The 18,677-nt window shown below is 28.1% G+C and overlaps 1 protein-coding gene across 4 annotated transcripts; it reads left to right on the top strand.

Moving 5' to 3' along the window:
* The first annotated feature begins 404 nt into the window (after window positions 1-404).
* LOC129920558 (sialin) lies at window positions 405-16,564 on the top strand. Of its 4 annotated transcripts, none has more exons than XM_056001880.1 (7): window positions 405-1,094; window positions 11,687-11,919; window positions 12,013-12,151; window positions 12,219-12,622; window positions 14,873-14,962; window positions 15,032-16,015; window positions 16,127-16,564. In XM_056001880.1, exons 3-7 carry the CDS (start codon window positions 12,088-12,090, stop codon window positions 16,316-16,318), a joined length of 1,734 nt encoding a protein of 577 aa, XP_055857855.1. In that variant the 5' UTR covers window positions 405-1,094; window positions 11,687-11,919; window positions 12,013-12,087; the 3' UTR covers window positions 16,319-16,564. The 4 variants fall into 4 exon arrangements, with proteins under 4 accessions (XP_055857855.1, XP_055857857.1, XP_055857856.1 ...); XM_056001882.1 differs by lacking the exon at window positions 405-1,094 and adding an exon at window positions 5,024-5,210; XM_056001881.1 differs by lacking the exon at window positions 405-1,094 and adding an exon at window positions 5,314-5,443.
* The last annotated feature ends 2,113 nt before the right edge of the window (window positions 16,565-18,677 follow it).

Genomic DNA, 18,677 nt, shown 5'->3' with positions numbered 1-18,677 from the left:
CAACAACTTCTTATGCAAAGTAGCTGGTTGTTTAAGAGAAGCTCTACAAATGTTACATGTTTGAAGTTTCTGCCAAAAATACCCTGATTTGTTTCCTGTCTTTAAATGGGTTGTGCCATATTTGCTAAAGAACTTGGCTTGATACAAAAACTAAGTGTCTAATTTTCTTCTTTATAAAAAAGTGTATCATCGAGAGAAATAAAGGACACCAAACGGACTTTCCATTTTATAAAATAAAAAAAAATAAAACTTTTTTTCTGCGACATTTTCAACCCCTGGCAACCCTTTTTTGAGGCGTTTTAGTGGTCATAGGGGCGGTATTTTAATACACAACAGACCAAAAAAAAAAATAAAAAATAAAACTGTCATTGAAGTTTACTTTCGCTGTTTCGCACATTTTGATTCTATCGTCAAGCTCTCCGAGTACTTTTTTAGTCGTGTGTTCTTTCAAAGGAGGATGAGTGGTGCTGGTGAACAGTGTGTGTGGTGCCATTCGTGCAACGAAACTTTAATATCAAAATAAGAAAAATCCGACATCTCACGTTTTTTTTTATTTTTCTTTTTAGTTTTTTTTTGGCTTTGTTTTTTTTTTCTTCGTTTGAAACTCAAATTGAAACTTTAAGTGATCTTTATTTAAATTAGTACTTAAACTTCTTTCAAAAAAAAAAATACCTATTTTTTTTTTTTTTTTTTTTGTATTTCATTCTTCTCAATATTGCTTGCATCATTTGGAGTAATATTGAACTTGTGGGTTGGAATCATTCAAAATTTGACACAAGAGTGCTAGATTGTTTTTTTTTTTCGTGAATCGATTTATTCAGCACAAACTCTTGGATATCACAACACACCGCACATAACGATACAAAAAAAAAGAACCATCGTTGCTAAACCTATTGTTATAAAGTTTAGAATTTCTGTTTGTGAACATTGTCAAATAATAAAGTAGTTTACTCTGTGAAAGAACAACAAAAGCAAGCATAAACAAAAGAATCAGACAAAAAAAAAAAAAAACAAAAAAACAACAGGAACAGCAACATTTAAATAAACAAATCTAGTTTTGATTATAAATTCCTCATGTCCAGGGATTAAGAGAGGTAAGCTACTTATTGTTTAGAAAAAAATCACACCTTGAACTTTGCACTTAATTCATTGTACTGTTTATTTCCGATTTATAAACAAAAACCAAAAGAAAAAAAAAAAAAAACAAACTTAAGTACTCGTAGTTGTTTTAATTTTTTTTTTTTTTTTATTATAAAATGTTTAATTTAAAAAATTTAAAAAAAAAAAAAAAAAATATATGTATAGATTATTCTCTTTGCTTCATTCGTTCCATCCTTCTTAAAACGGTTTTATTGGTCATGTTTTGATTGTAGGCCTTTTCCTTAGATGATGATGCACGTTTCGATTACTTTTTATTTGACACGTTGTTGGACTCGTTTGAATGTTTCAAGGTTATCAATTCTGTGTATCCGTATAGATATTTTGTTAATAAACAAAGAAAAACGAAGTTCTATTGCTTCGTAGATGATATTCAACAAAAAAAACAGTGTGACACTGACAAGAGGCAGTGTTGTTATATTTTTGTTTGTGATGAGTTAAAAGTTAGAATGCATAAAATTGTATGTTGATGAAGTCAGAACTTTTATTTTTGTGACTAAAGGTTAATTTACAGCTATACAAATTGCATTTAGGAAACATAGTTACAAAATTTACCACTGTGGTGCCATTCTGATGTAAGTTGCTTAAAACAACAAAAGTTACCATGTGTCTGCATAGTGTTTATTGAAGATTCATTTAAGTTAGACATTATGGCATAACAGATTGTTTAGTTACGGGTGTTACGCAACTGAGAAGAGCAGGAACGTAAACGTAAGAAGTTTGCAACAATTTTTTGTAATGATATTTCTATATTTATGACAGTTTAATACACAAAGCGATAAAAAAACTAAACAAATGCGTTACTTTACTACAAATTTTAATTTTATTTATAAAATTATAATATTAAGTTCACTCATATAGCAATTATAAACTAAACAATGTAAATCACAGTAACAATAATATTCCTAATAGTTTAATATCATTGCGTTACCAAAAAATTTAACTTGAAAAATTTCAACTTTTTCAAAATCAGAGGGAAAAAATAACATAAATCGGTACTTACCTATGAAACATAGAAATTTTTAAATAATCAAAAGTCCAAATATAGTCAGAAATGCCATAAAAAAACTGATGACATAAAGTAACGCATTAGACTTTTAAGTATGTATGTAATGAATGTTTAATATTATCCATAGCTTTGTGAAAAGGTTTCGTTCAACTATGCCAAATCTCTTCTTTTATTTGATTATATTGATTTCAAATAATTACTTTCGGTAACTGTTAAAATTGTAATAAATGTATGGTATTTATAGTAACGCTCCACCATAAGTTGATCAACTATATGAAATTTGTTGATTTAATAACGTAAAAATAGATCTTAAACATTTGCTTTATTAATTTCTGTATGGTAACGCAGTGAAGCAGTAACGCAGTTGTAAACAACTATAACGCAAATATAAACTTAACTGAACAAAAATGTTGTCACTCTTAAAATTGTAATAAATGTATGGTATTTATAGTAACGCTCCACCATAAGTTGATCAACTATATGAAATTTGTTGATTTAATAACGTAAAAATAGATCTTAAACATTTGCTTTATTAATTTCTGTATGGTAACGCAGTGAAGCAGTAACGCAGTTGTAAACAACTATAACGCAAATATAAACTTAATTGAACAAAAATGTTGTCACTCTTAAAATTGTAATAAATGTATGGTATTTATAGTAACGCTCCACCATAAGTTGATCAACTATATGAAATTTGTTGATTTAATAACGCAAAAATAGATCTTAAACATTGGCTTTATTAATTTCTGTATGGTAATGCAGTGAAGCAGTAACGCAGAGTTGTAAACAACTATAACGCAAAGTTCATACTTAACTGAAAAAATATGTCACTCAATTACAATACAAATTTTGTCTATACTTATCTTACAAATGCGGTAACTCAGTGGTCACGCAATATGTTAACCCTTTCGAACCCAAGCTATGAAAATCAATATTAAAAAATGTTTTTTAAGTATCATCGTGTCAAAAACATCACAACTAAGAAATATGAATAGCAAAAAGCTATTTTCTAAAATAATAAATAGCTAAAGTAATGTGTTACTCTCTTGTTGCATGTAAGTAACATGCACTGCCTACGACCACCAAAAAAAGTCGGACAACTGAGAAAATAATATTTTATAGAACAATAATGTATGCTACTTCTTCTAAGCCAAAAAACAAAGCACTTTCTCGATTAACATTTTTTATATTTTTTTTTCGAAATTATGACCATATATAAAAAATTTTTTTTTGCAAAAAAAAAGAAAAAAATGTGAATTTTTCAGTCCCTTTTTCTATAAACAAAAATTAAAGGTATGATATTTGAGTAACTTTTTGTAATAATCCAGTAACTAGGCATTATTATCTTTCAATTAAGCCATCGAAACCTAAAAAAATATTTAATGGAATATTTTTTACGAATTTTTAAAAATATGTTACATGAGAGTAACGCTGGGTCCGAAAGGGTTAACATCCTCGCATTCTCTTTCATTGACTTTGAAGCTATTATTTTCTCTAGTTTATTCCTCCTGGCCAATGGATATGATTATTATATATTTAATATGTTAAATGCTAACATTAGAAATGACTTAAACAAGACGAACTAAATAGAGTACACAAATTAAACTACTGTAACATTAGATTTGTTGGTAGCTAAGATTTTTTTCCTTGCTGAAGAAAAAAGAAAATATTTTTAATTGTTTAAATAGTATTTATGTGAATAAAGTTGAAAACTCATTACCTTATCAAAAATGTTCAAAAACAAAGCTTTTCTACGTGATATTATGAGAAATTCTCTGGGACAACAATATTTTGTATGAACACCAACTGCGTTACCTAAATAGACCACAATCTTACCGCTTTTTGGCAAAGAATTCAATCAAAATAGTGTTTTATTTATAAATCAATATAGTTTTCCCACTAATTTGCATGTTTATCCTTATGCGAAAGTTGAAATTCAACTAAAGGGATAAACTTTTATGCGTTACATAGTATTTTGGCTCATTTTTAAAACCTTCTGAACTGATATTCTATTATTTGATTCCTAGCAAGAGGGCTCTATTTTACCTTAGTGGGCCAATTTCAAAATTAAATGACTAAAGTATTAGAAAAATGATAACATTTCCGTCAAGTTTAAAGCAAAATTATTTCACGAATTATGTACAGAACCAGACGAATTGCGTGACCCACATTTTTCGTTACGTTTTGTTTTTTTATAATCATAAATGTCGTTACTGATTATTATCTCGAGTTCGATTTTTATTACGACCTTTAGTATCACAAGTAATGGTAAAATGAAAAAAAAATTACAATCGCAAAATCATTTATATGAGTAAGAACATTACTGGATGACCATGACATAGCCCATTCATTGGTTTTGTTTGTCATCATTTGGTTGCTATACATCATATTTCCTACTTTTTTGTAACCCACAACTCAATCAAAAAAAAAAAAAAAAAAAAACATTCAAATATTTCTTCTGATTAGATATTAGATAAAAGATAAATAAAAAAAGAGTTCATATAAATATGCCCCAATCAATTATAACATTCCTGTTAGTTAATAGGATAGCGCAACCGGTCAGGCCGTTTAATTATCAACTGAACAAATAATTTGAATCAGCCATCCATCATAATTCGCGGTTCTGTCTCAGCTGTCTGTTGGATGTGTATTGTTGTTGTTGTAATCCAAATTGGTTATCTTTAACGTTCAATTTATTATAAAAAAATAAAAAAAAAAAAAAAAATTGTAACTCATTAAAATTTAATTTTCTGACACAAGTTTTTATTTGTTTTTTTTTTTTTTTCCTGCAAAGAATATTAAAAATAAATAGCACTTTATGTGTATCTATCTCCCTAGTATATGTACCTATAGATACTTTTTAATGCAGTAAACGACACAAAATTAATTATTGTTTCATTTGTAATTCATAACATTGTGAAATAGAGGAGGAGATATATTACATATCCAACAGACAAATATAGAAAAAATACATATGCGACAATCATCAGGGAGTTGTTAATAGCAACTCTGGCGCTACTCTGACACAAACCAAACCAACACAGTGAGTGAAATCCAATCAAAATATAAATATTGAAAAAAAAAAAAAAAAAATAATAAAATAAACAAGAAATATGTTTATAAAAATTATGAAAAGTTGCGATTTTAGTTTCAGTACTTAGCGCGCCTTTGAAATTGATTATTCGATTTGTATTTCATTTTTGTACAATAAAATTCAAATGGTGTAAAGTCGTTGACAAAAAGTGTTCAATAAAATGCATAATTATACAGTTTATGGTAATAAATGCAAATAAATTATATTGCTATTGAATTAGGTCTAAAATCTAAAACCTGCTAACTAGAACACGCGTGTTAGGCACTCTTCAAGCAATGTGACTTTTGAAATTTAATTTGCGAATATTATTTTTGTCGGTTGTTTGAATATGGACGTAAAGTGCTGGAGAACATGAAATATAATTCAAAAAAGAATATCCTTTTAAATCCGATCGGCAGTTATTAGTTATTAAATTTTGGCAGTTACAAAACGGGGAATCAAATTATTACTTTTATCCTTGATATTCTGTCTTCTTAAGAGAAAATAAAATTAATATTTTGTGACACCTCCTTTAGTAGCATTAATATCCTCAAAAATTCTTTTTGTGTGATCTTTTTAAGTAAAATAAATTCTACTTTGTTTAGTTAGTTTTAGTTAGTACACCGAAAAAAAAAACAATATCAATTTAACATTTTTTAAATATCAGCCAAAAATGCTCTATAAAATGTGTTTTATGATATTTAAAATGTTAAAACAACATTTTTATTATCAGGATGATATTTAAATGTCACATTTTTTAAATTTTTTTTTGATATTTTATTATCATTTTTTCATATCAATTTCTCATTCCAAATTATTATTGAAAAATATTAAATAAAAAATTCTTAATGTGTACTAATTTAAAGGCGCTTTGTGTTTTTTCAAAGTAAAATGTATGATTTACTGAGAAAATTTGATCGACACTAAGATTTTACTTCACATAGTTTGGGAAAAAAAATAACAAAACAATTATATCACCTATAATAGAAAAAATAATATCACCATTATTTTGTAAAGAATATTTCCTTTCAGTAATGTTTTGAAAAAAGAAAGAAAATTCTTAAAATAATAAAAATAATAAAAATGAAAAGGAAAGAAATAGGTTTCATTATAATAAACTAAAACGTAAAATCTAGTCAACATTGATATTTTAATTGTCAAAGTGAAATTTTCACTATCCACTTAAACCTTAAAAAAATGTCAAAATGATATTTTAATTGTCAAAGTGAAATTTTCACTATCCCACTTGAAATTAAAAAAATGTCAAAATGATATGATAAAATATCAAAATTGATATTTTAATTGTTGGACGACTTTTGTCACTGAAAAATGTTAATTTGCTGTAATTATCAAATTTTTTTTTCGGTGTAGTCCAAAACACATAGTAGAATTTAATGTCTTTAATTAGCACTTTAAATGAATTTTAAAAACTTTTGTTTGATTTTTATTTAAGTAGGGGAAAGGTGGGAACAGTGAGACAGTGCAAACAGTGAGACAATCCATTTTTCTCATTCCTGAAAATAAGCACAGTAACGCTAGTTTGGGTCAAAACGTTTATTTCCCCGTCTGCGTCTTTTAATTTTGTCCCGACTAAATTAAAGTTGTCCATTTTCCTACACCGTAAAATATCACACAAAATCAGGTGAAAGTAGTTTTTGGAGTGTTATAAAAAGAGTGTATAACACGAAAAAATCTGGTTAGTGGACAGAACTTTTTTTACAGATGTATTATATTTATATGTACTTTCATAAAAAAATACATATCATGTAATTACAATTCCTTCTCTTTTTTTTTGTAATTTTATATTTTTCCGAAAAATGACAAAAAGTAAACAGTGAGACATAAGATTTAAAAAAAAATCTATTATTTTAGCATGACTTCAATATGATTTCGTAGTGTTTTTTCTTTAATTTTTTTTTAACATAAATTAATTAATTATATACTTGTCAATTACCTAATTATTTGACGTTTTCGTTAATTTTTTTTTCACCTAAGAATGTCTCACTGATCGCACCCTTTGCAAACAGTGAGACGTTTTGACTTTTTTTACATTTTAGTCCAATGTGATGCTTTCATTAATTCTTTAACTGTAAGTTTTTTTGCAACATTAAGATAAAATATGTCTTAAACTGACGTTAAAGTTTCGTTAAATTATCTTGATAACATTCTAAGATATAACAATTTAAAAAAGGGTGTCTCACTGTCCGCACCTCTCCCCTACTTATTTATTATTTTTTTATTTGCTTATCATAACTAATTTCATAGTTTTAAAATTATTTTCTCAAAGGTGTAAATTAAAATAATTGTAATCCACTAATTGCATGAATTAATTAAATTGATTATATTGTTCAATCAAATAAATTGTTGTACACATAACTACTTTACTACCTACTACTTTATACTATTTGATACCTATAAATTACTCCCTTTGATTGAATTTGTCTTTTAATAAGAAAAAACAGTACAAATTAGTGAAAAAAACTATACTGGGTCATAAATAACACAATATTTACTTATAAAACAAAATAGAATATAACCAAAATTTTGATTGAATTCTTCACGAAAAGCTGTAACGCAGTTACTTTTCATACAAAATATCACTGTCCTAGACGCCAGACTCAGAGAATTTCTGATAATATCTCGATATACGGGCGGTGTACTTGAACATTGTTGCAAAAAAAACTTTATTCACATAATATTTAAATAATTAAAAATGTTTTCCATTGTGTCTTCACCAAGAAATAAAATCTTAGTTACCCTGCCCTGCGTTACCATGTGAAAATAAACTTAACGTTACTGTGGTTAAATTTAATGTAGGTACATCATTCAGTTTGATTAGAATTTGTTTGGTCAGAAGAAATAAGCTATGGACAAATTTAACAGTTTAAAAGTCACTGAAAGATAATGCGAGAGTGTTAATTGCGTGACCACTGAGTTACCGCATTTGTGAGATAAGTATGGACGAAATTTGTATTATTGTTATTCTTTTACAGAGTTTTTATGAAAACAGATTTAAGAGTGATTCATAGAGATTCATAGTTACGATATAGCTAATTAGATATTTACAACTGAGTTTCTGCTCCACTGCGTTACTATAAAAAATTAATTGGTAAAACAGCTGTTTTAGATTTATTTTTAAGGTGTTTTTCATGACTATGATGGCAAGTCACCTAACTTAATCAATTTATGGCAAAATATAATGTGAACCTTTGCACAAAACATATGGATTTTACGAACAAAGTACATACATTCATACTGTGAGGTCTTATTAAAATTCTATTTGGTTCCATTTTTAATATAGGTACTATCCGCAATGTTTTCTTTTCGGTTTTAGTCGAATTTTGGTCTTATAAGACTAAGCGTTAAACTATAGATATACTTAAACATTAGAGAGAATGTTTCATAACTTGTTACTTGATGGTAAACGTGCTAATTATTGAATTATTTTTTTAAATACATTCTAGATTAGTTAAATTGAAGGTATTTAAGTTGTACTGTGTTAAGTGGAGTTTTGTGTAATTTTTTTTTTTTTTATTAAAAATGTCATTATCTGAAGCTTCTAACTGCTAAATGAACCTCTGTTGTCTGTTATTAGAAAAGTTGAAGTTTTCAAAGTTGAAGTTTTTGTAACGCAACGACATGAACTATTAAAAATATTATTGTTTCTGTGATTTGATTTTATGGGAAAGTTTGGTTGTTTAGTTTAAAATTTCCATATGATTGAGCTTAATATAATTTTATAAATAAAACAAAAATTTGTTGTTTAGTTTTTCGATCGATTTATGCATAAATTCAAATTTCCATTTATTAATTTTCTTGTTTTTATGGTAAAAGTGTCTTAGAAATGTATAAAAGGACTAAAAAAAACGCTTCTTTAAAATCTCCAAATAAGGTATGCCGTTTAATGTAATAATTAACAAAAATATTTTTTTATTTTTTTTTTCTTGCAATTTATAAAAATAAATAAATAAAAAATTTTAAGGAGGTATTTTTCAAACAAAAAAAAAATGGTATGCTATTCTTAAGAAACTATTATTCCACAAAAAAAAAAAACAAAGTTTCAAAAGAATTTATTAAACAGCTTTTCAAAAATATGATTTTACACAAAAATATGTATTTTGAAAAGTTTATTAAATAAAATGCACGACTGGGTCTCACGTACTTGCTGTTGTAGTTCACAGTATCTTTATCTTAAATATCTATTGGAAAAAAATAAAAAAAAAAAAAATCGAAAGTTTAAAAATTAAATTCAAATTTTTTTTTTTTTTCAAAAATGTTTTTAAAAATATTTTTTTTTATATTTTATACTTCAAAATGATGTCTGTAAATTTTTAATAAAATTGACTAATGCTGTGATGAAATTTATGAACTTAAAAAATATTTCAATTTTTGAAAAACGGCAACGCCATATTTCCGTTCTCCGCATTTTTTTGAGAAAAACTAAAAACGCAGTTTTGTTAGAATCCATAAGTCTATAACGTATACCAAATTTGATCAAAATCGTTAGAGCCGTTTTCGAGAAAGTTGCAATACCTCGAAAACGTTATATGGGAGATATGCGTTAAAAAGGTGATATTAAAAAAATAAAAAAAAAAACGGGTCTACGGAATAGCGTAAAAAGCATCTTTACCAAGTTTCAAGCAAATCCATCCATCCGTTTAGGATGTACAGATGGACGCACAGACGCACACACGCACAGACCGACGGACGGCATGACGAAAACCACTTTTTTGATATTCTCCATCATCGTAATGTTGGTTTTGATTCAAACCTTAATTTTTTTTTTCTACACGAAACCAATACTTGCCCTATAGAGCAAGTAAAAAATAAATGGAAAAGGTTAACCTTTAAGTGTTTTCGCTGAAAATAAATCAAAAATGGTCAATTCAAAGGAAAATGTCGAATATGTCAAGAATGTCTTTGTATTGCAAAAATAAATATGAAAAGGATGTTTTTTTCTTAGTTTATGTATTAAATAATGTATGAACTAAATAGACTCTTAAAGTTCTTTAGACCCAAGATTTTATGTCTTTTCGTTTAAAAATGAAAAAAATTGTTTGGTGCCAAAAGGTAGCGGGGACTCTAACCTACATTTGGGTACAACTCCCATCCCTGTAGGTGCACGCGTTCTCAAACCGGGAGAACTTAAAGGTAAAAAAAAAGTTAAGCCCGATTCTGAAAAAATCGGCATGATGTGGCGGTTTAACATGGAAGATGATTTTTTAAAAATCTGACAATGTGCAAAGCGTAGGGCGTAGGCCCATGACACAACCTATCATTTGGCATCACTCCCAAAAATTGCTCTCAAGCGGTTTAGCTTCCAGGAGCGTTTAACGATTCGGGGATTTTTCGAGCAAAAAATTTACCCCAACTTTCAAACGCGATTTTCTCGGGTTTTTGAAAAAAAAAATCCAAAAACCCGAAATAAAGGTTTCTCTCAGACCTTGACCGAAATTTTTCTTTTTTAAAAATAAAGGTTATTTTATGACCTTTATTGAAAATGGCGACAAAAATAAGAGTTATTAAGGAACCGTTCAAAAGGTTGAGATTTATTTCTGATCTCTGCAGAAATCTGATTTTTTTTTTAATCCGTTATATTTATTTGTTAGAATAATTGGAGAAGTGTTGAAAAAAAATCTAAAAACTTTCAATACTGAGTTCTGAACAGTTTTTTTTTCTAATTTTCTAAATTTTTCAATTTAAATTTAAATATGTATGTTTTATATTAGTTTTTTTTTTCAACATTAAATCAACGTTAACCATATTACATTTTATGTTGCGTTTTTTCTGACAGTGTATGTGTGACTAGGGTTGTAAAAAATCATTTTGTTAATTCATTTGTTTTCTATCACAAATTAAAAAAAAATATATATTGCAAATGAAAAAAAAATTGCATTTAAAATACAAATTTTATTGCAAATAAAAATATTTTGCATTAAAAAATTTTCTGCATTGAAAAAAAATTCATTGCAAAATGTGTGCATTAAATATTATTTTTTAATACTCGTCGAATTTCTTACAATATTTTTATTTACAAAAAAAAAATATTTTTTGCAATGTAAACATTTTTCGGTTATTGTAACGTTTTTTTTTAAATGCAAATATTTTTCAGTTCCAATAAATTTTTTTAATGCAATTTTTTTCATTTTTTTAATGCAATTTTTTTATTATTCCAATGCATTTTGTTCAAATGATATTTTTACAACCCTGTGTGTGTATTTTATTTTTTTCTAAAATGTATGTTAGCACAATGTAAAGAGCTTTAAATGATTTAAAAAGTTATTTCTGAAGAGCTACACTGCGACTGCTACAGTTGTTTTATTTCAAATTAATTTTTTTTTCTGTTAAAAAAAAAAAAAAATTAGTTATTTATGTGAGTTTTCTTATAGTAAAAAGAGACTCATTTAAATATATTATAATCAATCTATCTTATTTAATTATTTCAGATTTAGGACAAGAAGGACCACAATGCTTTTAAATGAGGTCTATGTGAAGAGGAACTATGACAAAAAGACAAAAGACCAATATTTTGGAATCAAAGACTTCTTCACTATCATCCTGGCAAATAAAGATAGTTGACGCATAAGATACTTAAAAATAAAAAAAAAAAAAACCAACAAAACATCCTTTTTTTTTATCATTGGGTCGGTTTAAATAAAGGATCATACAGAAATTACATGTAAGATAAAAATAAATAAATAAATTGCAAATGTAATTTTATTATTTTTTTTTTTTGTTTCATATTTGGCGTTTTCATTAAAAATAAAAAAAGAACCTGCAAACAACAAACAAATACCTATATAAAATAAAAATAAGATCTTCATCAACCTAACTTTAATCCATCATAATGTACTCCCCCGAAGATGGTTTGATTCATCAGCGAAAAACTAATTTCTGCTATGCACTTGGTGGTAAATAAAACTTTAATTATAAATTTAAAAAACTAAAAAAAATAAAATTTATCCTTATTATTTTCAGCCAAAGTTCCATCTCGAATGGTTCTTTATTTTTTGTCATGGTCAGGATTTTTAGTTTCGTTTATGATGCGAAATGATATAAATTTCGCTCTTGTAGCAATGGTTCGTGCAAATGATACTTCAACAACAACTACAACAATACCAAATGATGTCACAACACAAAGTTCATTTAAAAATTTTACAGATCAAATGTACTTACAAAATAATTTTTCAAATTTAAATAACAATTCCAATTTCGATGATTCCGAATCGAATACCAATTCCTTAATGTTTCTCAATGAAAATAATAATTATAATAATAATATTAACTTTAATAATATTTTAAACACAACAAGTACAAATAATAGCCGTTCCGTCAAAAATTTCACCAACATCGATGGATTCGATGGGAAATTTAAAAATAAGGTGAGTTTTAGTTTATTTTAATGCATTATTTAATTAATTTTATAATAAAAAAAATATGATTTTTTATTTTTATATAAAATTCAAATTATTGCAAATATATTCCACTATTGTTTTAAAAAATTAAATGCACGACTGGGTAGCACGAACTTGCTCTTAGAATTAAAGTTGCTTAAATTTTTAAGACTTTTTATATAGAAATTTGGAAAAAAAAAAAAAATAAAATTCGTTTTTTAAAAAAATAAAATAAAATCTGAAATCAAATTGCCCTCCAAAACAAGTATGCAGTTTTGATTGATATATTAAGATGCATTTTTAGAAAAAAAAAATTTTCAAAATCGTTAGAGCCGTTTTTTGAAAAAACTATTTTTTCATAAATAATTTTTTGGAAAAAAAGTTTTAAAATAAAATTGGTTTGCCATTTTGTAGAAATCACTAATCAACATCTAAAAACAAAATTTCAAAAAAATTCAATATCCCGTTTTCGAAAATTTGATTTTTCAAAAAATAAATTTTCAAATTTTTTTTTTAAATCCAAAAATTATTTTTTTCGAAATTTTATTTTTGGCTTATATTTAAATTAGTCGTTCGTTGAAATCGAATAAGCAGTTTCAGAGATAATCGGATTTGAAAAAAAAAAAAAACGGTTCTATGACAGGTACCGTTAATAATGATTTTCAAAAAAAAAAAAATTTTCATTAAAAGATAGACAAAAGATAGATAAATTAACATTTGAATTTTTTAACCAAAATTGTTGGAGCCGTTTTTGAGCAATTTCATCTTTACTAAAATCGGTATATGACAAGTACCGTTATTTTTGGTCCAAAAAAATTAATTCCAAAAACACCTCTGGAGAGTCTCCAAAAAAATGCTACATACCAAGTTTGAAGTCAATCGGTCCATCCGTTTAGGCTGTAGCTCCTTATACAGACTGACATCAGACAGACAGACTTCCGGGACCCAATTTTTTGGCATTCTCTACCATCGTAATGTCATGGAAAAATGTTATCTCAACTTTTTTTTTTGTACGAATGCATAATCAGCTCCCGTTTTTATTCTTTTATATAAGGAAAATTTTTTGATCATATTTAGTATAAGTACTATTTACCACCTTTTTAAATCTGTTTAAATCTTTCCGATATCTTTTTTACTGCCCGAGATATCCTAAGTTGTTTGGTATTTTTATAAATTGTATAACGTCATTATCTTCTTTATGATATATGAAGCCAAAACCACTTACTTCAGTTTGAGATATCTCGGGCAATATAAAAGATATTGAAAAGATTTAAACAGGTGTCGAAAGATGAAAAACAGTTCTTATAGAAACCGTTACTAAATATGCTCAAACAATTTTCTTTATACAAAAGAAGAAGGTCCGAAGAATTACAAAAAAAAAACGTATTTTTGCATTTTCTAACGGTAATATCTCAAAAACGGGAGCTGATTAGTTGTTTCTGACTTTGGATTCGAGTTCAGCACACCAAAAACCTTCAGAAAAGTATATTTTTGTTTCGGCAACAAAACCCTTGTAAACCAGTGTTATCAATACGATATTTGACAAATATTATCGTTGTCCAATTTTATCAATATTTCTGATAAAACTTGTTATTTGAGAACTAATTTGAATATGCAATTAAAAGACTTTGTATTATGGTTGTCAAAAAAATTGGTATTTTTAAAAATTCCTGATTTCATTTGACAGAAATAATTCTCTTTTCTCCAAACATTACTTTTCTAAAAGAGTTATTATCGCAAATCAGTCATTTTCAGTTTTTTTTTTCACTTAACTCTTAGGTCCGGTGCACACATGCATTTTTTACGCCATTTGATTCCACAGGAACGCTGCGTGAGTCTTTTGGTCTTGCGTTGACGCTGCGGTGATTGCGAGTTTTTTTCCGCATTGCACCGCAAGACCAATAGATTGCCGCAGCGTTCCCGCACTTATTCATATTTCCTGTAGAATTAAATCTCGTAGAAAAAAATACGCATGGGTTCACCGAGCCTTATATTACTGCATACATTGGGCAGTGACGCTGCACGAAAAAAAAAATCAAAGGATTCCAAATTCCCGCAGCGTCACCGCAGTGCCAACGCGATGTTACCGCACTTGTGCGGATTTGTAATTCTAAAAGTATAAATCCTATAATAAATTTAAAAAAAAAATCATCAGCAAGTTTAGTTTTTTCTGAATTTTTTTTGTTCATGATATTCTCAAAATATACAATTTTTGTTTTTATTTTTTTTTTTTGACAGAAAAATGTTACCTATCATCAGTATGACTGGGATTCAACAACAAAAGGCGCGATCTTAGGCTCATTTTACTGGTGCTATGTTCTATCCCAAGTAACAATATCTATTTTTTTTTTTAATTTTGATTTTCTTCTATTTGTATTTTTTTTTAATTAATTTCAGGTAGCTGGTGGCATTGCAACCCAATATTTTGGAACAAAAAAAGTATTTGGTTGGTCACAATTTGCTACAGGCTGCTGCAGCTTCCTAATACCATATGCTGCCGATTTTCATTACATTGCCGTTGTTATTTTACGTTCAATACAAGGTTTTGCCTCCGGTCTAACATGGCCAGCTATGTATGCATTGGTTGGATTTTGGATACCATTGGCCGAACGCAGTCGATTTATGTCTAGCTTTCAGGGATTTAGCATTGGTATTGGCCTTACTTACCCGTTGTGCGGTTTTATAATTGATCATTTTGGCTGGCCATATGTTTTTTACACAACTGGCAGTCTGGCAATGCTGTGGTGCATAATGTGGTATTTGTTAGCTTTCAATAGCCCCAAAGAACATCCACGAATTTCACCTAGCGAACTCGAATATATTGAAGTGAATGTTAGCCGTGAAGTTAAAGAATCCCAAGGGATGCGAGTGCCATGGAAGAGTATATTTACATCGTTACCAGTTTGGGCAATTGGTATAACAACATTCGGCCGAATATGGGTACACTATCAATTCATATTGTCCGGACCGATTTTTATGAAACAGATACTCGGTTTGCGTTATCAATCAAATGGACTACTCTCCGGTTTACCATTTTTATGCTCATATATATCGTCGGTGTTCTTTTGTTATGCCGCTGATAAGCTCGTATGCAAGCAAATAATGAGTTTGACAAATGTTCGTAAATTATTTACGGCTGCTTCGCAAATCATTCCAGGAGTTCTATTACTATTTATTGGTTATATTGATAATATAATACTTGTTTTGGTTGTGTGGTTTATAGCTGTGACATTTGTGACAGCTTCTTATGCTGGTGCAATGGCTAGTATTGTGGATATAGCACCTAATTTAGCTGGGCCAGTTTTGGCTTTTGCACAAACTATACATATGTCTGCTTCGTTTTTATCGCCTGTTATTACTGGACTTATTGTTGTTAATGAGGTAATTTTTTTTTTAAATTACTATATATCTTTATCATGTAACGCATATTAATTAACAAAAATTCTGTTTATTTTAACAATTTTTTTGTGTTTGTTTTAATTATTATTATAGAGGTCAATAGACGAATGGCGCCAGGTGTTCTGGGTTTCATGTATAATAGCGATTTGTACTTATTCCATGTTCCAAATCTATGGCACTGCCGATGTTCAGTCCTGGAATCGTATGAGAAAAAAAAATGCCTCATCCGAGGAAGAAAGTGATAAACTGAAAAAAACAGAAAGTGGTTCCAAAGATAGCGAATAGTATTAATTTTCATGCCTAAATATAAAAAAAAAAAAAAACAAAAATACAAAAAAAAAAAAAAAATTATTATATGTATATAAACATTAAATGTTTCTTATTAAAAAGTGTTACATTCAATTACAATTATATTATTAAATATTCAAATGAATTTTTTTATGTGTAGGTATATAATTTTGATGTTAAAGAATACAAATAAATAAATTCCTAATATATATTATACAAATATGGGAAAACAATTAAGTTAAATTATTAAAAGTTTTTTTTTTTAGGATTGATTGAAATTGCTTTATTGCATCAACTGGATAATGGAGTTTTAAAATGACGGAAGAAACTTCAAAGTTCTGCAACTTCAAATGGCGGCCTTAAAATTAAAAGTGAAAAAAACTTTGACAAAATTTTGTCTGCTTAAATATTTTAATAAGACTATAGCTTGAGAATTGAGTATTTCGACATTGAAACATGTTGCAAAAGCAAAATATGCTAACTAAACTTCTTGCGAAGAAGATGAGGCGACAAAGAGGACCCATTTTTCTAAATGCCTCGAAAATTCGGCAAGCAGCATCCGAAGGATTTTTTGTAAAATAATAAAAAAGCTTAGAGAAGAGAGGCTTTTCTTTTCAGTTCTATCTGAAGTAGTAGATAAATTTTGTAGAATTTTTTTTATTAATTTTTTCCAAAAATCCGGAATTTTATCAAGTTGAACTTAGTTTTTCTTCTTAATTTTTGAATGGCTCACCAAAAATTTAGTGCATACAAATGTAAATCAAAATTTAAGCACAGTCAACTCCTTTCAAGTCAAATTCTCACGGAACACGAAAATTGGTTCGAGTTAAATGGTGAAACAATTCGAGTGAGAGTGAAATTTGACTTAAGGGAATTTGAATTAGAGAGTGTTGACTGTGAGCAAAAACAAGAAACTTATTTAGTTTTTTTTTTTTTTAAACAAAAAAATATGATTTTTTTCAAAAACAAAGTTTATAGTTTTGGTCATTTGTTTTGTTTTTTCTTTCTTGCTGTTGATTAATAAATTACTTAAATATAGCATATCAACATTTTTTTTTTTTTTTTTCAATAATATTGCAAAATGGAACTCATGGTTTTAACCCGCACACGGGTGCGAATTTGGCCACGACAAAAATAAAATCTGGTCACAAAAAACTGTCTTTATAAGGGTGAAAGTACATTTTTGTGAATACAATATTCGGATTCCTCGGAAAATTCTACATCAATTTCATATATGATTCTCTATAAAATAGTGAGACCGAAAAAAGTTCTAGCGACATGAAAAAAGTATAAACCAAATTCGCAAAAAAGAGGTGTGCCTACAGAGGGTTAATGATGTTTTTTTTTTTGTTAATCAAATTGTGTCGTTTTTAAAGCTACCAAAACATTTTTTGGCCTCTTAAGAAAGTATTTGTTTTTTATTTACATGCATTTCAAACTTGTTGTAAGTGGCCAAAAAAGATCCGCTGAGGAAAATGTTCTATATCTTTTCAAAAGTTTTTCAAAACAGCTCTCATATTTTTTTTAGTTCCAAAAAGTACCTATTTCATTTTCAAACTTCACTGATCAAATTTTCCCGGGGGTAATATAGCATACCTTCTGTAAAAGCAAAATATAGTCAAAGAGCTTAAAGTTGTGCTAAATCTCCTCAGACCTTTCTGTGAATCATTGGTTGCTCGTCTCGTTACTCGTTAGCTTTTCGGAGTCGGAATGTTTTGCATGATTTTTGTGCCCATTTATTTATTTTTTTTTTTTTCAAGACATCTCTCTGTAAATTATATTTTCCAAACAAAATGAAAATGGTACTCTATGCCATTTTGCCAGGTGTCAAGTAGGCCATTTTGCCCGTTTTCAGTAGGTTAATTCTTTTTTTGAAATGGGGTTTCTTTTTTCTTAAAGAAATATAAACAAAATTTAAGAGATGGCTAGAAACAGATTGATTTTTTCAGATTTCAAATAATGGCTTTAAGTTACTAACATTTCATTAAGTTGTACCTTGGCGGGCCACCTTCACCTACGTGCTTGAAAAAAATTCTAGCAACGACTCTTGAAAATTTGCTTTTTCAAGCTTAGAAAATATCGTGGGTACAACGCCAAAACCACGAATCTGCAAAATTGTAGTTTTGAGAAAAACGGCTTCAAAGTTTTGGAAATGCATGCAATCTTATGGGAACTCGTGCTACGGAAATTGATATTTTAGGCTTTTAGGCAACAGGTGGATGATTGGGGTCGAAGCAGTGGATAGAGGGACCGATAACAAGTTAAATCACGCAATAAAGTGAAAATGTCCAAAAATGCAGATTCGCGGTTTTGGCTTTGTGCCGACGATATTATATCGTAAAAGATTTAGAATAAG

This window comes from Episyrphus balteatus, chromosome X (assembly GCF_945859705.1).
Source record: "Episyrphus balteatus chromosome X, idEpiBalt1.1, whole genome shotgun sequence".
NCBI lineage: Eukaryota > Metazoa > Arthropoda > Insecta > Diptera > Syrphidae > Episyrphus > Episyrphus balteatus.
Note: the sequence above shows the minus strand (reverse complement) of the source record. Positions and strands in the feature narration are given on the sequence as shown.